The sequence below is a fragment of the Grammomys surdaster genome, unplaced genomic scaffold, assembly GCF_004785775.1.
Source record: "Grammomys surdaster isolate TR1022 unplaced genomic scaffold, NIH_TR_1.0 126176, whole genome shotgun sequence".
Classification (NCBI taxonomy): domain Eukaryota; kingdom Metazoa; phylum Chordata; class Mammalia; order Rodentia; family Muridae; genus Grammomys; species Grammomys surdaster.
In genome coordinates this window covers 1,335,122-1,359,520 of record NW_021620983.1, presented here as the reverse complement: position 1 = coordinate 1,359,520, position 24,399 = coordinate 1,335,122, and the positions used below count along the sequence as shown (strand labels likewise).

Here is a 24,399-nt window from a genome sequence, read left to right as displayed (position 1 = left end):
CCCCCCCCCCCCCCACTGTAAAATTTCATATCAGGGAGGGAGGGAGGGAGGAAGACAAACCAGATAATGGAACTGGCTATTGCAGTCAAACATTTGAGACTTTTTGGCAGAAATTTAACATTACCCATATTACAGAGATTCCTTATAACCACCAAGGACAAGGTATTGTGGAAGGGGCCCATGGAACTTTAAGATAGCATCCTCATAAAATAAATAAGGGGAAGATATATCCCCGTACACCACAAATTTATTTAAATCATGTTCTCTTTATTTTAATTTTTTTAAAAAAAAAATCTGGATGCCAAGGAACTTTCTGCTGAGTGTCTATGGCACTCTACAACTAGGTATACTTATGCATAGGTGAAAGGGAAGGATCCACTTACTGGCATATGGCATGATCCAGATCAGGTATTAAATATGGGGAAGAGGGCATGTTTGTGTTTTTTCTGCAGGATGCTGAAGGAGCATGGTGGATGCCAGAGCAATGGGTGAAACATACTGATGCTAGGACAAAGAAGGATGCTGACCTGTGAGTTTGCTGAGTGCCCTGACAATGGTGACTGGGAAGTTGTATTGGACATATGTTCCCGACCCACCATTGCTTAACTACACCCCTGATGGGACAAGATGCCTTGCCTCAAGTTTTTAGATCTTGTGGAACAGAGAATCGAAAAGAGAAGTTATAGTGCCTCTTGTATTGTTATTAAATGTGACCAGTTATTCAGACTCAATCATGGACTGGTCTGGAAATCAATCCAATATTGTAAATAATGGTCTTCATTTGGAAGTCTGGTTCTGGACATTTTCAGAGACATTTATGGAAATTAGCTGCAGTTCTCTATGATGTTATGTTAGCAAGAGATAAAGTTGGGCAGGATCTGGATTTCAAACAGGTGTTAGCACATGTGTTAAACCTCTTTTATAATTGTCAAGTTAAAATTGCTTTTGTTTCTTCTACAGTATTTAATGCAAGTTGTATTGATTGTACACCTTCTAATTGTGTTTGTGCTTTGGAATCCAGCATGTCAGTTATGGAAGTCTATCAACCAGCTTTTGTTTTAGTGCCCTGAGTATCACAGAACCTTGGTATTCTAAAAATAGCTTGCAAGTACTGGAAGAAATGAGTCAGGCTTCAAGCAGAAGCAAGAGGGTAGTGGGCTTGATTATTGCTGGTGTAACAGCTTTAATTACATTAATTGCTAGCACCACTGCTTCTGCAATTGCATTGACACAAGAAGTTAATACAGCTACTTTTGTTAATCATGTTAAACATTTAGCAAAAAATGTTACTAATGTGTTGAACAGACAAGAGGATTTAGATAGGCATTTGGAACAATGGGTTGATGCACTTTATCCTGTTCAAATTATTGGAAGGAGGTTCAGAATTTAAGAGTAAGGAGCCATCTCAAATGCCATGCCAAATACCACTGGATTCATGTTAGTTCTAAAATTTACAGTGGTAGTTATAAGGAAAAAGGTTAAAGACACTTGCAGTGTATTTGGCATAATTCTAACAACTCTCTGGATGTTTTAAACTTTACATAGTGAGCTTATAAATTTCAAGAATGCTGCTCTGCTGAGTGTTGATTTGGTAGATACTGCTGATAAAATTACCCAAGGCCTGAGGTCAGTATTTCTATTTTGGTCAAGCTTCAAGAATGGCATATATAGCTTGATCATGCTAGCTTTATTTCTGCCCATCATGTTAAAGCTTGTCTTTAACAACATCAACATGTTGGCAGCCAAAGTACATGGCTTGAACCTGAAAATGGACCTCCAGACAGAGTTATTATATTAACAGGCTGGCAAGCCAAGGACGGTAAGATTCTGCACAGAGCCTTACCAACTTAAGACAGAACTGCATTGCTTTTGAATATTGCACATGCCATGACGGGTAAGGAAGGCATTTTTGTCTGAATGACCTAAGACAGGCTCAGTCTTGTTAATGAAATAAAAAGGAGGAGATGTGGAGAGCTTTGGGGGCTGCTTGGCAAGAATCTGACATGGGCCAAGGACAAGGAAGTAGGCTTCAGGCAGGAAGCTGACATTAATTAACAAAAAAGTAATTTCAGACAGGAATCTAAATGTTAGGCTAGAACAAAGTAGGCTTCAGACATGAGAATGACCTTGGGCTAGGACAGGGAACTGGGCTCAGATACTTTGGTCATCCTGATAAGCCCTTAGAAACAGTGATCATGGGAGTGTTCACGGAATTTTGTTTATTGCCTTGCTTGTTCTTTGACTATTTGTGTTTATTGTCTTCCTTGTTCCTTGACTATTTGCATTAAATTGCTAGTCCCTCAACCTTAATACTTTCATGTAATTAAAATGGTATAAAAGCAAAACTGACCTTAATACTTGAATTTAAGTGTTCTAGGAAGGGGAAATGGGGAAAGGGAATGACATCTGAAATGTAAATAACTAAAATATCCAATAAAAAAAAAAAAAAGAGTTGCCTTGGTCATGGTGTCTGTTCACAGCAGTAAAACCCTAAGACCGGGAATGAGACAGGATCTCAAGATGTAACACTGGCTGGCCGGGAACATACTATGTAGACCAGGTTGGCCTCAAACACACAGAGATCCACCTGCCTCTGCCTCCTTAGCACTATTAAATGTAAATCTGAACTTCATGTATATCTCAAGTATTCTATCATTCATCTCTTATTAATGGGTCATACAGAAAAAGGTAGTAGACTACATCTGGAATCCATGCTGTCATCTACTTACTTGTGATGAGGCTTTGCTCTCACCCAAGTTTAATCTGATTTTTATTCTTATGATACTACTAAGATAATAACTGTCCTTCTTACCTGCTCTTAGATTAAAAATAAGACTTAAGACTTCTACATACTATTCTTACTTATGCTTTACCCAGTTACTAATTTTAACAACTAGACCCTGACAATAAAAATTCTCCATAATGACTGCATCTTTCCTGATTAGTAATAATGTCACTGTCAAGTTCTAGTGTGCCCCAAAAGGTCTTAACTTGTTACCAACTACAACATTATATCTGACTTCAACCATCTCTCACAATCCAGAGCTCTTTAATTACCCTTGTTAGAAAACATGAATTGAAATGTTATGGATTAACAGCATAAGCAAGCAACTTCTTTCAAGATCACAAATGTTAAAAATCAAGTTCAGTCACCCCAGTACAGACACTTGTTAAAAATACTTCAATTTTCCTGTCTGTTTCCTGACATACTATCTGATCCACCAGATGGGGCCTAGCAATGGAAGAAGAGTAGCTCTGAACCTCAGTCAGGGGAAACATGAAATCCAGGCCATAATACAGAAACTCACAGTGCCTTCTGAATTAGGGCACTGCCTACACGTGCTGTAATGAGCCTTCTCAATCATGTGCTCCCTCTATGGTGCTAAGGTTTCAAAGCCCCCTGGACCATGCTGCAGACAGGTAAATGTGCACTGAATGGTGGCCCAACAACAAAGTTTGAACTGGCAGAAGAGAAGCACAACAAAGAAAAAATAAAGTTGGAGCTGGTCATTATAAGCAATAAAGTCTCTCCTGATAAAAAATCTAATATTCTCTCTATATAAATAAAAAGCCAAAGCCATAGTTTGAGCAGGAGCTTTTCCCTGGCATGCTTTCTTTTACTTTATAAACTAACTTACCATATAGTTCCAAGGTTTCTTCATGAAACCTTCTGCTGACTTGAAGATTACACAATTTTTCTTATCAGCTATAAATCTCTTAGAGCTTCAATACAGATATAAATATGTAATAACTAATGCATTTGCTAGTCAAAGTTTGAATTTTCTTGCAGGACTTCAGCACTGAGGAAGCGTAAAGGCTTCTCTCTTCACTGTTTGGTCCTGAAGCCCCAGCTCTGTCCTCTACACAAAGCAAATATTCTAACAATGGCTTTCACAGTGAAGAACTCATCAGCTCTCCAAGGAAAGAGGAAGCTAGGGAAGGAATGTTTATCCATGGTGAAATCTACCAAGAGCTTTTTGTGATTGTTTCTATGCTAGATGATACGCAGGAGAATAAGTGACAACTTCCTGAGCTTTAACTAAACTACTTCTCTTTAGACACTAGTAACTTCTGACTTTTTCTATAATTACTCAGGGACTGCATTTTGATGAGAACTACCAAAGGATTAAACAAAACAAAACCTACTATCAACAAATTAACACACTGACAAAGCTAAGAATAGGCTCTCTGGTTATGAAAAGTTACCAAGTAAAAGGTTTTAATTCCCATTTACTCTCAGACAACATTTTGAAGTGACCTTCTGGTTGCCTAGTCAGGAAAGGATATAAATTTAATCAAACTCCAACCCACTCTAAAGAACTTCAGGAAGTGAAAAGAACATACTTGCCCACAGTTATGTGAAAATTCCCTGCTACTTTATTGACATAGAGATGACCATGGATTCTGCATGCATCTGGAGTCAGTGATGAATCATCTTCCCTATAAAGCAAGACACGTTCAGATGTCTTAATGCGCATTGGATATTGTGACCAGTAGTGGTGTAAAAAGGGCACACAGGAAAAAGAAGATTCCCTAAAGATAAACTTTTAGCTAACATCTTAAATGTCAGGATTAGAGTAGTGTTTTGAATCTACTTAAGAGCTGCTATACAGCTACTACAGTTACATAAATAGACATCATTATGTATCTTCAAAGTCTACTCAAAGGACTAGGTCCCATGCAGAAGATCTATGAAAATCAGAGTCCAACAGCAACATCCTTCCCTCATGCATTTCTGGTACTGTGGTGCTGGCTGCCTGGAAATGACACCGAGGTCAGGAAAAGGCACATGACCTACTTGCAAACTGGTGTTTTCTATCTAAGCCAATATAAAGCCATCACATTTTTACTTGAAAAATCACTTTCATGATTACAACAATTCTTATTAACGATTCTGACACAAGAGTAAAAATAAATTCTTAACCAAAATGTATACAGTCTTACAATTTGTTCTTAAAACACAGTAAAAATTTCCTATGGAGATATAACACACATACAGAAGTAAAGTAACTCAATGAAAAGCTCAAAATCATCAATATCTTCAACATATAAAACACTTTCTAAGAAAGAACAGCAAAGGAATACTAAAAAAAACTATCAAAGTAAATTTCTGGTAAACATGTGAACACTGGAAGCACCTATCTCACCTTGGTGGCAGTGCAGTTGATGCACTTTTAAAAGCACTTTTGAATATCACATCTTGAAGGGAATGCTCTTCTTGCAGCCTACTCTGAATCAGCTGCAGCATCCTAAACGCAACAGAAACAGTAAAATACATACCAAGCAAGACATGCTCAACTGTAACAAAGCTTCTGACTTAGATGAACCATGTAGTTAAGACTTTTCTCAGGAAAAGCTATGTAAATGGTTAGCAGTTTAATAGACAGAGTCAGAGGCACCAAAAGGCAACCTTTGCTCTGCTGAATGTCTAAGCTCACCTTTCACACATAAGTACAAAATTTTTATTCCTGTCAAGTACTGAAGTAAGTGCTGTAGTATGAAGAACAAACTAAGTGCAGGCCAAACAGCAGGGTATTGAACTGGAGGCTACAGACACTAGATACAACCCCAAGGCTCATTACAAACTAGGTTATGGCACATCAGCTGATGTCTTCTTTCCCACAAGAAGTAAATTTTATTCTACAGGACTGTTCTAAGCAAAATATTATAGCCTTTATATAACTTTTAAAACAGAATTCTAGAAAGCAAAGATGAATTTAAGAAACAATGCTCAAGGGGCTAGAAAGATGGTTCAGTGGTTAAGACTACTGGTTATTCTTCTAGAGGGCCTAGATTCAGTCCCCAACACCCATATGGTGGTAAACAACATTCTTGCCCCTCAGGGCACCAAACACAGGTGGTGCACAGACATATATGCAGGTAAAACGTATACACAGCAGGCTGGAGAAATGGCTCAATGGTTAAAAGCACTCCTTGTTCCAGCAGAGGTCTCAGGTTTGATTCCTAGCACCCACTTGGTGATGTTCAAAACTGTTCACAGCTCCAATTCTAGGATGTACATGGTACCCAGACATACATATGATTAGAAAATAAAATGTTTGAAAGGGGAAAAAAACCCTATGTAAGTACACTTTTGGTAAGAATCTGAAAATTAGGTAACCTTAAATAGAAGCCATCTTTGGGAACAAAAAGGAGAAAAGCATTTAACACTGAAACGCTTTCTTACAAATGCAAGGACAGACCTACTTATACTCCAGACAATACCTAGAAAGTTACTGGAAACAAAAGGTTCACACAGAAACAGAAAGTTCCTAAGAAGTCCCCTGTCATACTCATTGCTCATTGGTTCCCAGGAAGAGAAAGCTTTTCCATTATGCTGTCCAGGTCAAAATTAACTTTTTATTCTGAGACAGTTTCCATATTTAATGCATATCCTGGAACTTACTATTTAGCCCAGGAAGGAGTAAACTTATGATCTTCTATTTAGCCTCCAAATGCTGGGATTATAGGTGTGCATCATCATACCAAATTCTAAACAATGTTCATATATACTTTCATAGAAGTTTTTAAAGTCAATTAAAATAAAAAAAAACCTAAAATTTATTTATGATTCAAAATATACTACAGGAAAGATTATGTATGACTTTCCTAAGATCTGATAGTTTTTGAAGTCATATGGATTATTTATATACAAGAACATTTAACGTGCATAGCTTCTGAAGGACAAAGGTGGTGTAGATTTCTATGGTGAGGACTGTTCACACTTTACCTCTGCCACTCTCTCTGCTGTGGTGAAAGGTCAAACAGTGCCTGTAACAGAAGAGAACACCGTCACGGCCACACAGGTCTCCTGGCTTTCATGTATCACAAGTGTAAATGGGTTTCTATGAACAAAAACCATAAACTTACAGTACCACTAACAAGTGTTCATGATTTAATCTTCTGTAATGTTTTATTCAAAGATAGCACAAAAAAACTTCACAAATGATTAACTATTTTCCTGTGAACAGTTGCTGACATTTATAGAAACAAATGCAAGCTGGCAATCAATCAGAAGCTCAAAAACTGGCATTTCAGGAATTAAAATCACTCAAACCCAACGTTTTTGAAACTGAAACCAAACTAAAACTGAAAGGACCACACAAGGGAGGATGGACAGATGACAGATATGACACAGCAAAAGCTATGGGACTCAGGAACCCACAACCTTTCCTCCTGATAGGAAAAAGTCACAAACAAACCCACATGCCTTTGCTGAAAAAGAAACCTCAAAACTTCCCCCATAAAATAAAAAACAAAACCCACAAAATTATGAATAGTAGAGAGTAAAGGTCACTGATAAAGTGCTTGCCTTGCAAGCATGAATAATGGACTCTGATCCCATGCAAAACACCCGAACATGTAGCACATGTTTGTAAACCCAGCACTGAAGCAGAGACACAGGTGGCCAACCTAGTCTAATGGTTAAGTTGCAGACAGTGAAAGAGATTCTTATCTCACCTTTCCCAACAACACCAGAGACTGACCATAGGTCTCTACATATACCATGTGTGTATGTAAATGAGCACACACACATATAAGCGATGAAAAAGCATCTCAACTAAATATTCTGCAAACAGTATAAAATGCAAATGTCTCAGTGTCTACTGGTAACTGTCTGGATCTGAACCTATAGATCACACTCTAAGTTGTTGTAACAATCTCTGACTTTATAAGTAACACAACTCCATGTAAATCACCATAAAATAAACTTTGCTAGTAGAAAAACAGATCAGAAGAAATTAGAGTAGCAATAATAAATTATTTTTCTGTCAAAATTTCTACCTTACAAGTGCTTTCTGGTCTGAATATAAACTGTTCCCCTCTGGTTCCTAAAGTTAAAACACAGGACCCCAGCTAATGGTACTGAGCTGGTAAGGACTTGGGGATATTGACTTCAGGTGTCTTGTCCTGTTTCTTTGTCCACCATGGGATAGAAGTTTCTCTGCCACACATTCCAGTATCCATGATGTTCTGCCCAAGGAACCATGGCCTGAACCCTCTGAACCTATGAGCCAAGAGAAGAGCTCACCCTTAGGCTGTCTCTGACAACTATTTTGTCACAGAGACTTAAAAGTGATAAAAACAAGGACTTATCAAAGACAAACACATATTTTCATACTATAAACTAAAGTTAATTCAGCAATCAAGAATAGTCCAAAAGTTTTTCTTGCTTCAATCCAGTCAATGAATTCGGCTCTTCATCCATCTTTAGTCATCCATCTCCAAGCTTGCTCAATGATAAGGAAAGGAATGTAAAGATGAGCACGTAAGCTATATGCTATGGTGCCAGTGGGCCATGTGTTTATTCTGAAGCTGTTTTAGGGCTAGTTCTGGTCAGGGACCATTGCAAGGGCATCTACCCTGTAATGTATCATGTGCTGAGTCAGCTACATTATGGACAGCTTGTGCTTTGTATTGACATTAGTAAAGGTAAATGCAATAAGCTTCCTTCCGTAAGACTGTGATGAGAAAGCTGCAGCTCAGATGTGTTTACAGATTGAGGCTTGGACAAAATAGCATAGCTCATAAAGTCCCCAGACAAAGTGCACAGCATACTCTTACATTCTTATGACAAACACAAAGGAGGGGGCCTGATGGACGCAGTGACTTGAAATGTAACAGACACCAGAGGATCCAAAACGCCAGCTGTACTGATCTCAAGTTTTTGATATTAGGTAGAACTTTTCTCCATCACAAATTTCTACTTTAGATCATTTTTGAAATGAAAAAAAATCAGACAAAACTAAGAGCAAATGTCTAAAGTCTTTTCAGCAAACATTTAAAAACCACATAAATCAAACTTACTGGTTCATAAGTCAGACCATCTGCAGAAGCGACCATGGTCTCTGCTAAATCCAGTACATCTGCTCCAACATCTGCATTAAAACACAGTTTTTACACTTTGCACTCAAAACTATCATCTGCTATAAAACAGAGATGATGAAAATAAAACTCAAAATATGTAATGTGACTTTCATGTGTTCAAAAGTTAAAGCAGTAACATTATGAAGCACTGTAGATAGTATTCCAAAATTTAAAAAGATTTTTTTCTACTTTCTGTTCTGAAATAGATATGTGGTAAAAAGCATAAGGTTAACTGGCTGACTGGTTTTCCAACGTTAAATAGCCTCTAAGTACTAAAGATGCTGAACAATATTTTAAGGATTCAAAAAAACTGTAAGACGAGTCTGAGACTTTAAAAAAAAAGATCAAAAGGGAAATTTTACTTTGAAAAATCAAACATTTCAACGGTATTTAAATATTCAAATAGGGCATACACTTGGGATCAGTGCTACTCAAAATTTAGTTATGCATTTCCTTAACTTTTAAAATCATTAACATAAGAAAAACTAAAAAGTGAAGAGATTCTGTTGTTTTTTGATGGAATCTCCCACAACTGATCCCTTAGGCCAGGTAAAACTAGTTCATATTCAACTGTTATCTGAACCAACGTATTGTTGGGTTCCACTTTCCAAGAAGACAATTTCCATGCAAAGCATCATTGCTGATTCAAAGCATAATCTATCAGACACTGGTACCTTTCCACTTTCATCAGTACAATCAAGCAGGGCTGGGGGTGGGAGGGGAGCAGTAACCCTTCACTCTAGAGAAACCCTGCACCTGCACTTTAGCTGCAGGATAGAAATGTAAAGAGATCAAATGAAACAGGGAAATGAAGTGTGGGTAGGAAGCCTGACTCTCCACACCAGAGATGGGCTTCCTGAAGCACAATTTTAAATTTTCTTTACACTGGAGTCAGGGTCTAGTTAAATCTCTTCATGTGCAGATAGGAGTCACTAAGGGTCGTGAAGGTGTACTCACAGTGACACTTCATGGCAACAGTAATGTCTATGTTAATTCGCAACTTGCTGAAAGAGAAAAGGGACAGCTGTCAGTACCCGTCAATCAGCTGGACACCAGGAATATAAATCAACTCACCTATGAAACTTTAGATACCAGACAGTAAAACACAACAGTTAGAACTTCACTTACGCCGGGCAGTGGTGGCTCACGCCTTTAATCCCAGCACTTGGGAGGCAGAGGCAGGTGGATTTCTGAGTTCAAGGCCAGCCTGGTCTACAGAGTGAGTTCCAGGACAGCCCGGGCTACACAGAGAAACTCTGACTCGAAAAACCAAAAAAAAAAAAAAAAAAGAACTTCACTTACATGCCTTAAAATTAGAACAAGAGTATTTGAAAAATTCTCTTCTGTGTGAACAGCCTGACATGGATATGAGAAACTGAACTCTAGTCCTCTGCAAGAATATCAAGTCTTAGTGGCTGAGCCATCCCTCTGGCCCTTCAGAAGTCCCACTTAGCGACAGTTCAAAAACATTTCCGCTTCTCCAAAAACGCCTTTGCTAACAGCAACTCCACAGTCAATAATCCTGAGAAACTAAGGGATATTTCAACAGTCTCAGACTAAACACCAGATACAACAGTCCTTTAAGGACACAAAACTTGAATCAAGAAGCAGCAATTCCAAGTTTTTTTCTTCCATCATAAAACTATCCATCATATACTATGCTGGTATCCTTCAATGCTGTTTCTCTACTGTGGAATGGAATTTATACAGTATATGCTCTAGGTGTTCAAGTATCAGTGCTCAGTGACGCATACATGGCCTGGTAGAAACCCAGACAACAGAAAAAGAGCCAGCCTTAGAAACTGAGCCTGGGTCAAGATGAATGAAAGCAAACTACCAGGACAGCATCTGATATTTAAGGATTTACAGCTCTTTCTTCACTCTGAGACAGGATCTCACTGTCCAGCACTGGCTGGCCTGGAACTCACTCTGTAGGTCAGGTTGATCTGGGTACTGGATTAAAGATGTATACTACCAAAGCTGGCTTTACATGGCCTTTAAACAAGACTCAACCAATGCGTTGCTTTCAAATAACTATACTCAAAATTAACGTGCGAAAACCAGAATTCATTATGTGGTGGTTTGAGTGAGAACTGTCCTCAGTAGGTCTGTGTAGTGCTTACGGAGGTTTTAGAACCTCAAAGGTGTAATCTTACTGGAAGAAGTACATTACTGGGGGAGGGCTTTGAGGGCTTTAGGTAGCCTACACCCACTTCCTTAAAGGATTGTTGTATCTTATGTTTAAATTGTCCAAGACTGTTGTGACTTGCCTTAGTTTTCTAAGTGTGAATGAAATGGGATCTACTAGCTAGCTCCTACAGGCATGCCAATATTTGGATTCTAGCCCCTAGGAACCATAAGCCAAAACAAACTCTTCTATAGTTACTTTTGATCAAAGCATTTTATCATAGCGAGAGAAAAGTCACTAATGCTCATTATTAACAGAACAGCATGAACATAACTCAATTCTGTGCTTTCCATAAAAACTTCTTGCTTTTAATGATTTGTTTTCAACTGATATCAATAGGAATTAAAATTTTTAATCACAGTCTTCAAACTGTCTAGAACTCAAACCACTCGATGTCAGTCCATGTACAGTTCAGGGAGAGCTGAAAGAACTAGTGGTGGGGACAAAGAAGCCAGGCTCCTGGTCTACCATGCTTTAATCAACATGGACATTCCTTAACCACGATGGAAGACCAGCAATAAGGTCCTTGAAAAGACACTGGTACTTTGAATAACAGATAAGCAATACTACAGGTGAACAGACCAAGACCCAACAAGGGTTAGCTGTGAGTTATCTGGGTCATCAAACCCGTTAGAAGAGTCCTATAGTTACTATTTCTATTTTACAGAACAGAAAGTCAAAGCATACACAACACAGACTCAGCAACATGCTCAGAATCGTGCAGTCATTAGCAGAGCTGGGATATGAGAAGAGGGAACCCATCTCTGCCTATTATCTGAGACCATCAGAAACACCTGAATAAACCAACTGAGTGACTGCCAAGCTACTTTTGTCTCCTAGTACTGTCTTCAAAGGTTTAAAGTAATTTATATCAAAATTCAACATAGCTTAGACATAACTGCTGCCACATACCCAGCTAAGGAAAGGCATGTTTCTAGCCTTTTGTTTTGTGTATGTGTTTACCTGTTCTTTTGTCTAAACAAGTGCATACTGAACCTGTTTTAGGTTTAACCAGTATTTAAATGACTATAAAAAATTTCACTTTATGTAACTAATGAGTGTTTTCAGTACTATTTCTTCAAAAATAAGATAAACCAGAAACAAAACAATGGACATTTTTAAAAGATGTTGTTTTAAAAACTGTGAATCTAAAGGTATCAAGAAGAAAAAGTTAGTTACCTAGAAAAATCCTTGTCTACTTCATATTCGTACTTCATCCACGTATCTTGATACACTGAGAATTCCATTATTGTTAATAAAGCCATAGTGGTAAATGCTATTAGAGAAACTGAGAAATCCAACAAAAATAACAAAAAAGAGAATTAAAACAATAAAAAAGTAAACAGCTATCGTAAGCAGGATTCAACTTAAAAGTGTCCAACATAAACATTATTTAAATAAACAGTATACATGATTTACCTTAATATGTTATAGATATTTTAAAACAGCTCAGAAATGAAACCTAAGGAGGACAAACATCTGCACACTGAGGAAAAACTGTCCTCAGTTTAACTGCATCTCACTAGATGGACTTGTCATAACCTTGCACAGCATAAGGTTTGTATTTCTTCACAGCAGTCACAGATAATAAAAATAAGCATGCTGACAGCACCAACTTACAAATGGCTCCCTCGTTACTAATGAATACATATGTGCTTATAAGGCAACTTGCATCAAATAAGCTCTCCAAACCACTAAAATATTTTCATCTATTTTGCAATATCCTAAATATATTACTACTGCAAATTAAGTGAGAACTAGTCAAAAGGATTCACTAAATATATACTACAATATTAGAGGCAGGCTGTGCAACAAGAACTGGCACTCTTTTCACTAATAAGAGTCAATCATAGCAAGCCATTTTACTGCACTTTGCTTTGGTCTTTGTTTATTTTGAGTCAGAGTCTCAATCAGGCTAGTGTATAACTGGCTATGTAATCAAGAATGATCTTGAACTTGAGATCCTTCTGCCTCAACATCCAAGTGCTGGGATTTCAGTCATGTGCTACTATACCATGCCCAGTTTATGTGGTGCTGGCATTCATAGGCAAGCACCACCAACTGAGCTATATGCAACCTTCATTACACATTTCTTATCCAGTGAAGTTTATTAACTCACCATGGGGAAAGAACAAAAAGTATTTACATTCTAGGCATAGATTTTTCTTATATATTTTATCACTTATTATATTTAACAAATATTTATTTGTACCAAGTGTTACACTAAACATTTTACCATAAAAACTTAATGCAGTAACCCTAGCATTACAAATACCAATCACCTCATTTCATGGAAGGACTTCAGCAGATAGAACTTAACTAGCTCTCACTCCACTCGGAGTCCTGTGAGACTCAAAAGACTTTCTTACAGCAAAGACTTATCATCACTCAACCTAGAATAGAAACAGGCTGTGTCAGCAGCCTTTCCTAACTCCCTCCAGTTTCAAATTCACTTATACGTAAGAATTTTATAATGAGAATAATGCACAACTGAAACAGCACTAAAGTGTAAACTGCACTACTTTGCTCACTAATACTTAATAAACACTGCTGAAGGCATAAGGGGACTGCCAGATGCTACAGAGTGTTAACACAGATAATGAAGGAAAGCAAACTGGCACAAGACAACAGTCACAAAGCCGTAAGATCCAGCAGTGAGTTCTTCCTCTTGGCCAGTGCCCACACTGGGATCAGTAAGTCAGAGTATGAGCTAAGCTCACCTGTTCCACCACTGGCTGACGTCTCCACATAGCTGTCAGGAACCTTGGGAAAGGCATCTAACTCTTTCACCAAACTTAAGGTTTTTCTCCGATTCAGTCGCCTCATCTTCAGAAAAACCTTCCTTTTCCTTCATATAGTCATGCTAAGAAACAAACAGATAAATAAATATATGACCATTTTTTTCTCAGCAATTAGCACTGCACATTTTACTCTTTTCTCCATTCCCACTCTGACAAAATTAATAATGAAAGGCAATAAGCAAATACACATTAAAGTGTGAAACTGTCACATTTTTAGTTATCTAAAGAGATAAATTAAGTTGAAATATATGTGTGCATATATCTATATATACATATATACATGTGTGTATAGATATAGATATATATACAAACATATATGCATATACACATATATGCAATTCCCACATACATGGGGAAAAGTTATAAGGCAAAACAAGCTGTGGTGAATTCTCAGACACTTATTCTAACATTAGCAACACAAGTGTCTCTTGGTGTCCACAGGGAGTTGACTGCACAGATAGTAAGAAAATACGCAGTGCTCCAGACCCAAGATGGCACACTTGCCAACAATCCAGCACATCTTCTTGCACACTTTAAAATCATCTTTAGATCACTTACAAACCTAAGCAGAAACCTAAGACTGACCTTTCAATCATCCAATCTCTATTCATTGTATATGACAGGATTTTTTTATATGTGTGTGACGTTTATGGGGCATCTGCTCACACATGTACATGTGTGCACGTGGATGGCAGAGATCAATGCTAAGCATTTTCTTCAATCTCTCCACCTTATGTTCTGAGACATGGTCTCCTATGAACCTGGATCTGATCAATGCATACAGCTGGAGCCTGAATACCCAACAAGCCCCATGTATCCTCTTATCTCTGTCTCCCCACTATTAGGATTACGTTAGGTGTATGTCACCACACGGGGCTTTCAACACGGGCACTAAGGATCCAAACTCCAGCCTTCAAGCTTGTGCAGCAAGCACCAGGCTGAGCCATCACCACAGGTCTCTCATTAACCACTAAAAATGGTCATGCATCTTTAATGAAAAGCACTGCTATCCCCTAAACTCAGTCCAACTCTTAAATACAGATTTATGACAGCACAGCTCATTGAGTTTAACTCTAAATCTTATTCCCATCTCATGTCCTGACTAAACTGACTCGAGGTTGATACCTTTGAAGGTACTAAGTCCAAGAGAAACACTTAATACTGTAGAGCCTCATTTAGAACGTATTTATATTCATATTCTCACCCTGACCCTGTGTGTGTGTGTATGTGTGTGTGTGTGTGTGTGTGTATGTGTGTGTGTGAGAGAGAGAGAGAGAGAGATCTCCTTCGTCGTGAAGCAGCCTCTTGCCTTGATCTAAGAAGCTCTATGAGCATCCCAATCTCACAACCAAAAGTTGAAAAGCCAAACTGCTTTAAATCAGTTTTGAAAGTGGACATGATGCTCATTTTTCCAAGTGATTCCCTCATTTTCCATCTATATTCTGGATTCCTCCAAATCTTCATTTCAGCTCCAATCCCTCAGAAAACTAAAACCTTGCCTTCTACTATATAGTTTTCTTTCCTAGTGGTCCAACACTGAAATACTCAACACTGGTCTCCTACTTCCCTGTCTGCTTTTCCTTGACCATCCTAATATGGCTTACAGAATCCTTCACAAATCAAGTCCATAAAACCAAATGTCTTGCAGTCTAAATTCCACCAACACAGAGAAGTGGGCAGCAAGTCCTCGAGGCAGGGGCACTGGGATTTGGAACAAACTTTGCAGCCAGACTGCTTGGGACTAAATCTCTGTTCTACATAGTCTCACTTGCACCTTCCTGGGAAAAATGTAAGACGGTTCTTATTTAAAGAAGGAATAAAAGTGGCATCCACAGCATTGAAGAATAAGTTAATATGTAAAGTGCATTGACTTTTCGTGGGAGTTAGTAGTTGTTGTAACTGTTAGTAGGAGACGTAGACTTCAAAGAGAAGAGGTAGGAAGAGAAGTATGACATGACTTTTTTACCTTGAGAGTCTTATGAATGAAGAAGTATTGAATGGAAATTACAACATGAGGATTTCATAAAGAACAGATTAATTTTCTTTTTTTAAAAAAGGAATTGGATAACTTGTTCGTGTCGTAACAGGCTTTATACAGTGGCAAGTGTTGGAGATGGATGCACACTTAGATGCATCCATAGCTTCCCTATGGCTTCTGCACCTAGATCGATCAGTACTCATCTTACTTTTCTCATTCTACCATCATCTGATATCTCCTCCAAAGGCACCATGGACACACGTGCTGTGTATGTATACACTATCCAGGCAAAACACCCATACGTATAAAAGAAAAATAAAATTAAAAGAAATGACACAGTAGATAACATGGGTTTTGTTTTGGATATCCTTATTTGTAAAACTAACACTATAACTTTATCTATGTCCATCTTCAAACCCAGCTTTCCTGGCACTGCTCTTGTATACATTCCCACATTGTTCCTCAAAACACAGACTTGGGAGTCTCTGCAGGATGCTTCTGTTTCCTGGTAGACACTGTATTTACACTTCAGTGATCTCTAACACTACATCTGGTTTCTTTGCTATCTTCCGTAACAGTCCTGTGTATTTAAACAAAAATAAAACCTCAAGGATATGGTGGTAGCAGCTAAGCCAATACTTGAACAACTGCTTAAGATATATAAGAAACATCTTCATGCTGAAATGATGCAAACAGGATACAGAACTAAGGACACTTCACACATCTGCTAATTAAGTTTGATTACTTCTGCAAACAAAAAGGCAATAGTTTATTTTGAAATGAAACTTATTTAATTAAATTTATTGGGGAGGGGGACACCTGTACCACTGCACTCATGTAGACGTCTGAGAACAATTTATCTTCTATTGCAAATGTTTTGAGTCACCGTCTATGTATAATATATAATAGTAAATGATTAGTATACCACTTCATTGTGGGTTGAACTATGTCTCTAAAGAGATATGCTGAAGTCATAGGCCATGGTATTTATAAATGAACCTTATATGGAAATATTTGGGCCTTTGAAAGCACATAGTTGAAATCATTGTGGATTAGGATGATCCCAAATTAAAGACTGATGTCCTTTCAAGACCATGTAAAGGCTTCAATACACGGGGAGAGTGCTAGGCAAAGACAGAGTGTAGAGTTATCTGTTTTCGTGGGTTGCTCAGAATCCAGAAAATCAAAGCATCCTGTCCCATACCTTCCTACACCTTGGTTTTGAACTTTTAGTTTTAATATCTGAAGAGAATCTCCACTATTTTAAGCCTCCCAGTTTATAGTAAATAGGTCTAATCTCATAACTTTCTTAGTGATAAAAAGTTCCCTGGGACAGCAAGTAATATGCTGTACACATTTTGTGATCTGAAAAACACAAACCAATCAGCAAACTCTCTTCTGGGGACTTTTTACTAGCTGTTATGACAAGTCTGAAGGTCCTCAATGTCTTAGAATTCCTTCCATATTGTTATCTAAAAGGGTAGGACATATGGGCTGCCAGTTATTAACCAAAATAGAAGTGGAGTGTTTAATAAATACACTTTTCAGAAAAGATATTTGAAATGTAATCCTAATCAGGATGTTAGAAAGTGTTGAGTACCTGAGTGGATAATTCCACAAACTGAAGACGGTGTAAACTAACCGTATAAATGTTAAAAGGAAGAGACTACCAACAAGCATCTTCCCAACTGGACGCTGGTAGTGCTCCCCAGCAACAGGCAGGAAGGGCAATAGTAGCTACTCAATCAAAGGGCATGAGATTGAAACAAGGAGATACAAAAATAGAGAGTAAAGGTCAATAGCACGTGAAATAGTTTACAATATAAAGTTCTGCAAGAGCAAGAGAATCGTTAACAAGTCAGGAGGCATTACTGATAAGACTGTACATGGAGAAGCAGAGAAAAAAATACTCTGCATTACTAATTAAGAGGGGTAGCACTTTTCCAAATCGAGGACAATGTTTGGAGTTCTTGTTAAACACACCCACTGAAATGTTTAATCAAATTTAGAGGTTAGAAAGAAACTATTTTTAAAAATACCTTCTTCAGTCTCTACTGAAGCACTTCCCTAGCTTTTGGAGATAAGTATTACCATATGATTCTCATTTTATTGGCGAGGAAACTAGGGCACAGAAGTCAAATTAAAACCTAAGAAAACTATTAAAAAGAATTTGTAGCACACAATCTAAAACAAACTTCTGTTATAAATAAATTATTACTTAAATGACAAACCCTGGTGAAAATAAATGTCATTTTCTAAATCTTTGTTGCTCTTGTTCTAGACTACAGTGACTTCCTTTCAGAGACCTTCTAACTTGCCATGTTTCTGTAATGTTTAATCCGTGAAATGAAGTAATGTATAACTACTCGGCAACGCAGTGAAGTTTACTATCCTAAAGAAAGCGTCTCCCCACGACCCTCACTACAAAAGCATGGACTTTTCAATTTCTCGGGATCTTCCTCTACAAGTTGGAATAGTCACAAAGTAACTAATAAGAAAGCTAGGCAAACAGACCCTCTACAAACCAGCACACTCTTTTCTTTAGGCATGTACGTACGCTGGAGGTTGAAGAACTGAAATTCGGAATTACAACTTCAAACCAATGAAGAATGCTTACTTTAACTGTCCTTAATTGCTTCTGAACGAAAGCCTATCTCGAAATACCGAAACAGCTGTTTCTTGCCTATAGTCTAGGGCACTGAAATGCACACCTCAAGTTAATGAAACGTTTGGCCACAGATTTATGAGATCCAGTATACGATACCCACGGCTGTCCTGTAGCAGGACCTGAGCCATCATCTCCCGAAAGGGTCAACAGCTGACAATCGGGACACACACACACCACCTGCCTCGGCGTCTGCGCCCGCCCCGGTCCCTCTCTCGGCCTGGCTTTTAATTTAAAGGGCGGCGAGTATAAGCACAGTGCTGGCGGGGTCGCTGCTGTCCACGACAGCCTGGACGAGACAACGGAGGGCGCGGCCGGCCCGTCCGGAGCCGAGCAACGAAGGTCCCCGGCCGCGGGGTGCAAACGCCGGCGGCACTCGGCAGGAACGCCCCCAGGCAGCGAAGCGGCTCCGCGGCCAACTACTCTGTAAAGCCACGGCGAGCACAGGCCAGAGTCAGGCCTGGGAGCTCCTCAGCCGCGCCCACATCCCTGTCCGCTTGGAACCACCAAAGAAAACGGCCCCGGCGGGGTTTTACCGTCTTACCCAGTGGTACGGTCCCAGCCGACCGCCATGTTTCACAGAAGCCCGGGTCGCCCGAGCCCGGCGCACAAAAAGATCTCGCGAGAACAAGAGCGACTCTCACCGTTGACCGTGTCCGAAGGGAACCACAAATGGAGACCTCGCGATATTTCCTGTGTTGACTATATGTGATGTAATCAGACGGCGCGGTCCAACCAGAGAGGAGCGTGGCTACGTGGAAACGAAGGGAAACCACGAGGCCTGTCCCTTTCTAGGAAGGGGAAAGTTACCTTCCGCGTGACGCCGAGAGAAACGGAATGGAAAGGCTCTCCACTCTACAGGCCGGAAGTGATCACTAGTCCCCTTTTCGGCGCCGGCACAACTGTGTGGTTCAGGTGGTTGAGGGGCCCCTGGCTTTGCGTCTTCATTGATTCCGGTCAAGAACACCTAATCATCCCTTGTCGGGCTTGGGGAACGGTGTCAATTATTCGGTCAGTGTGCTTAAGGTTTCCCCAAATATAAGCTCCGAAAGAAAGCCAGACAGTGTTTGCTCGTGGCCCTTCACAACTCAGGACGAAATAAGAGAGGTTGTGGAAAAGAAGTTGTCTCCGAAATGCTGGAGAGGAAGCCCATTCCACCTCCCTTTTCACCTATTTGATATCAAATTTTACAGTCACGCGTTGTCATTTAAAACATTGGTATTACCCCAAAGAAAGCAAAAAGCAGTATAAGAAAGGCGTGTTTGTGACGAATGTTTACACAGAAAGCACTGTTTTAAACGCTTTTTTTTCTCTCTATTTAATCCTAACCTAAAATACCATTCTTTACTCGGTTAGTAGGTAAAGATTTAAGTTTTAAGAGGAAGGTAAAGAGTAGTTAACAGCTCTCAAAGAGAAACAGACTGGGGAATCTTGACTGTACTAAACTGTACATCAACCGTTCAAATCACAGTGTTTGACTTTGTGTATACCGCTTTACTGAAAAAGGGAATCTAATCCCTCAACCCAAGAACAAATGCATGCCCTCTGGTGGCACTTTAATCTCCAGACTTTCAAGATTACTCCAATTAATCATAAATTCCTACTTGACTTAAGGCTCATGGTTGAATGGGTTTAAACAAAGCCTCAAGCCAAGATACCCTACGTTAAAAATCCATTCTAACATGTTAATAGCGTGTGACTTGGAGCATATTGCATTTCTTTTTATCTCCATCCCTTCATCTGTGAAATGGGCATAACCTTGCGTTGATACATGTCTAAAATGCAAATTTATCTCAGCTATAACCTATCAGCAACTCTTTCCTGTCCCCATACCCAGGTCTACAGTGTGCTGGCTCTAGCTTGAATAGAGGCTGGCTGTTGTTCAATTAGTTACACCTGATCCTTTGTCTCCAGAGTAAGTTTCCTTTAGGGTAGTAACTATCCCCTGAGAGTTGGGTTTCACAACATAGCAAAACTAAGTAATCTGACCCTGCTATTTTTAGAAAAACAATTTTCAAAGCTAAAGGAGCATAAAGGTTAATTTTTCCCAAAGAGTGAAACTTGTTAACCAGTCATTTTGCTTCTCTGGTTTTCTTTCATGCTTTCTTTGCTTTGTTTTGTTGTTTTGTTTGGTGCTTGGGATCAGATTTGGGGCCTGATACAAGTGAAGCTGTACCACTGAGCTACACAGCCAGGATGACCTGCCTGACTTTATAGGTTAGTTTCCATATTATTGGTGATGTTATAGCTGGGAAACAGTCTGCTTTTCAGAGACTCCTTCCTATTATGTTTCCTTTATTGAAGAGATGTTTTACAGTAGGGTGAAAATGTTCAAAGTATATTTTCCTGACATCTTTTTACTTCTCTGTGGATTAGGTACGAGCTTTAGCTAGTTAATAACAAAAGTACGAGAAACTGACACTACTCTAAAGGCTCTCATGTATCTCAAGTGGATTTTGTGTCTTATTCCTTTTTTAAAAAGATTTATTTATTTTCTGTATATGAGTACACTATTGCTCTCTTCAGTCACACCAGAAGAGGGCATCAAATCTCATTACGGATGGTTTTGAGCCACCATGTGGTTGCTGAGAATTAAACTCAGGACCTCTGGAAGAGCAGTCAGTGCTCTTAACCACTGAACCATCTCTCCAGGACTCTTGTGTCTTATTCCTAACCCAAATCTATTCATTCTCTATATAGAGAAAAATGAACATCACCACCAGCCTCAAATTCAATTGGATCACAGTCTTCTGAGTTTATTTTTTCTCCCTAGCTGCCAATTTCAGTGTTCAGTTTGTCCTGAAACTTGCTCAGTGTCTCAGCTGTACATTGAGCCTCTTGATCACAGGCTTTGGCTATCGGTGTCTACTAACTTTCTATTAACTAGTTTTTGTTTGCTGAGACAGACTTTACCTATATCCCAGGCTGGCCGTGAACTTAGGCAGTTCTTCTGCTTCAGCCTCCCAAGTGCTAGGATTACAGGTGTGTGAAGTGGAAACTTCTAGTTTCTTTGGAAAGTCAGTTATGTCAAATGATGTTTTCTGGGGCACACAGGTGAAAGGATGTCTTGCTAAAGCAGATACATGAAGAAATGTTTTTCTGAAGCATACACAGGTAAAAGTAAGTATGTTTTGCTAAAGCAAACATGTGAAAGGACTTGTGATGAAGGAGTATAAATATGACCCCACATGTGTGAACAACCACACTTAGCTGTGTACACATTTTTAACATTGTCATTTATTGGCTTCTGCCATTTTTTTTCCATGTATCAACTTGGAGCTTGAAATCTGAGTTTTCCTATTTATATGAGTTCACAGGTCCATGATATTTCACTAGTTCCCAGTTTTCCCATTAATCTTTTTTCCTTCCTCATTCTTTTTTCTCCAAACATGCATTTTAAGTAGCCTATCTTCAAGCTCACTGGTTCTATCTAACCTGTTTTTGATGCCTCCATGACATTTTCAATATTACTACGAATATTTTTCATCTTGGGAACTGTTTAGTTGCTTTCAGCTTTTTGAGATTCTCTGATAAGATATTGAAACCTTTCTGTATTTTCCTTAAGCTCATCAAATTTCCTTTAATGATTTCAGCTTCTCACCGGGACTTTGCCCACGGGGGTTACTGCCTGGTCAGTTTCTGGCATTTTGAGTACTAGACAAGCTCAGGGTTCCCTAAAAGCTCTTAGTGCAAGCTGGTGTAACACATGAGCACCCAGGGGTCAGATACTTACTCTAGACGGACTTTCACTGAGTCTGTTTGTCCTGAGGGAGGCTGGTTTTCTCCGAGCTTCTTGTCACTTCCATGTTTTAACACTAGATGGCACCCAGGTGCAGATTTGCTGAGAGTCTGCTGCCTGTTGTCACTGTTGCTGTTTTTAGATGGGAATCAAAGCCCAGATTTGTTTCAATATTCTTATTGGAGTACTGTTGAAAAGTATATTTGAGAAGATCTAGAAATGACCTGCTGCTTACAAATGATTCAAGATTCTCCCTGGTACTAGATTAAGGTTAGATACCTCTTCCACAGTCACTGGCCTGTGATTACAGTCTGTTGGATTCTACCTGCTTCTGGGCATAGTCACCAACCATGGATAGATTCTCTTTCATTGTGTTGTCTTTTTGCTCTGATTATGATTTTCTTTGTTGTACATAACTTTTTAAAATCAATTTTGTATAATTCCATCTGTCAATTTTTCCTTTCTTATGTGTTTTGAAGGAGCCAACCAGAAAACAACAGCTGTCAACATTTTGATGGTTTTCCTGGTGGTTTCAGAACTTCATGTCTTTGCTCAATGACTTTAATCCATGTGTTGTAGGGTGAGCTGCTGGTCTCAGAGGACAAGCTCCCCACTGCCTCCTTACAGTGCAAGGTAGTCTATGGGCCGACTCATAGCCACTCTGCTGAGCCAAGTATGAGTCTTTCTGGCAGACAGTCTCTGCCACTTTTAAAACCTGTGACCTTGTGCATGTTCCTTTACCTCATGCACTGCCTCAGTTTTTCTTCTACATAATTTTTTGAGATTATAATGTAATATATTACTTAATGGGTATTAAACTGATTGATGTGTATAGCAAATCATAGGTATTTGTTGAATAAAAACACAGCATGAAAGCCAAGTGTTAGGCAGATGGTTTTTAATACTAGAAGGACTTGTTGGTCGTGAGGAGCCAGCACAAGATCCTTAACATGCCACATTAAATTAACCTAATTTCATTTTAGAAGATCTAATTATGAAGCGGCTAGGGGAAACAGAATAAAGTTAATGAATTCCAACTTGAGTGAAATACTTTAATAAATGTCTCATGATCCCTATGTAAGCTGAGAGAAAAAAGTAAATAGATAATTCAACAGCTAGAAAGTCCATTAACTATCAGATGATAAAGTAGCCATGTAAGAAATGTTAACCTCTGGGAATGTATTTTTTAAAAGTTTATTTTTAGTTTTTTCAGAAGAGAACTCGAATGCAGTCCCTTCCACTATCACAAACTATACAGTTGAGCTTACCACATTTGGGGAAATCTCAGGGGTCAACATATCCAAGTGCAATGGATAAGCCGCTTGCTGGGAAACCACCTCATGATCACAGCATCTCCCTGCCAGATTAGTAATCACTCCTAGTTTTTCTAATGGATTTCTCCCTGCTAGTGGACTGGGGCACAAGGACCATCAGAAGTGAGTGCTTTAAAACCTCTCAGCCTGCTTCAGTGACTCGAGAGACCATCCAGTCTCCCCCTTCCCACATTCCCACTTGTGAAGGATACCTTCTTAACAGTCAACACCAAGTATGTAGTTCCAGTATTGAGTAAAAACCCCAACTTTCTCTTTAGATGTATAAGATATAACCCAAGGCTTCTAAAAAACAAACCAGGATTGCATTAAAGGGAGTGGACAGACTCTTGGCCTTATCAGTCTCCATATAGAAATCATATATACCTGATACCTCCCCATTTTGGGGACATTGAGAATTCCCTTTTCTAATTGTGCTGCTCTGTCCTGCCCAGCAGGACATTAAACAGGGGCCCAGGGAGATCACCTAAGAGAGGATGAAGAAAAATGGGCAAACACAAGGAACACGGCTTGTCTATAGGCTGATCAAACCATAATTTTTACTTTTTTACACACAGGTTATATACAAAAAAAGGCAGGATGTGGGGAAGGGGATGATGCAGGAGCGTAGGTGTTCAGGGGGAGTACAGATATCTTCCAGAACAGAGTGTCAGCTGGGTGAAGGTTCAGGGGACAGATCACTATGACTCCACCTATGATTCACTTGTCCTTATCTAAGTTGATACTGTCCACCAAGGCTACCTATCTACAAGGTCTGTGTATTCAGCCTGGCAATTTTCCACCAAAGCTGCTTGTTTGCAATAACTTCTAGGCATCTGTTTTAGTATTT

At 39.1% G+C, this 24,399-nt stretch overlaps 1 protein-coding gene and 1 non-coding gene across 3 annotated transcripts in view; both read right to left on the bottom strand.

Moving 5' to 3' along the window:
* Ergic2 (ERGIC and golgi 2) overlaps positions 1-19,101 on the bottom strand; it is a 33,514-nt gene extending 14,413 nt beyond the window's left edge. For both annotated transcript variants that reach the window (XR_003710054.1, XM_028757630.1), the window contains exons 1-8: positions 19,045-19,101; positions 13,777-13,919; positions 12,236-12,344; positions 9,826-9,872; positions 8,809-8,879; positions 6,731-6,771; positions 5,148-5,249; positions 4,345-4,440 (exon numbers count right to left, since the gene is read on the bottom strand). Coding sequence is in view for 1 of the 2 variants with exons in the window: in XM_028757630.1 (XP_028613463.1) it covers positions 4,345-4,440; positions 5,148-5,249; positions 6,731-6,771; positions 8,809-8,879; positions 9,826-9,872; positions 12,236-12,344; positions 13,777-13,882 (572 nt within the window). In the remaining variant the exon portion in view is untranslated. The remainder of the gene's footprint in view (positions 1-4,344; positions 4,441-5,147; positions 5,250-6,730; positions 6,772-8,808; positions 8,880-9,825; positions 9,873-12,235; positions 12,345-13,776; positions 13,920-19,044) is intronic.
* Positions 19,102-23,449: 4,348 nt separating this feature from the next.
* Positions 23,450-23,611, bottom strand: LOC114612642. Its single transcript, XR_003710059.1, has one exon. It is a non-coding gene; the product is annotated as a U1 spliceosomal RNA (small nuclear RNA).
* Positions 23,612-24,399: the final 788 nt, after the last annotated feature.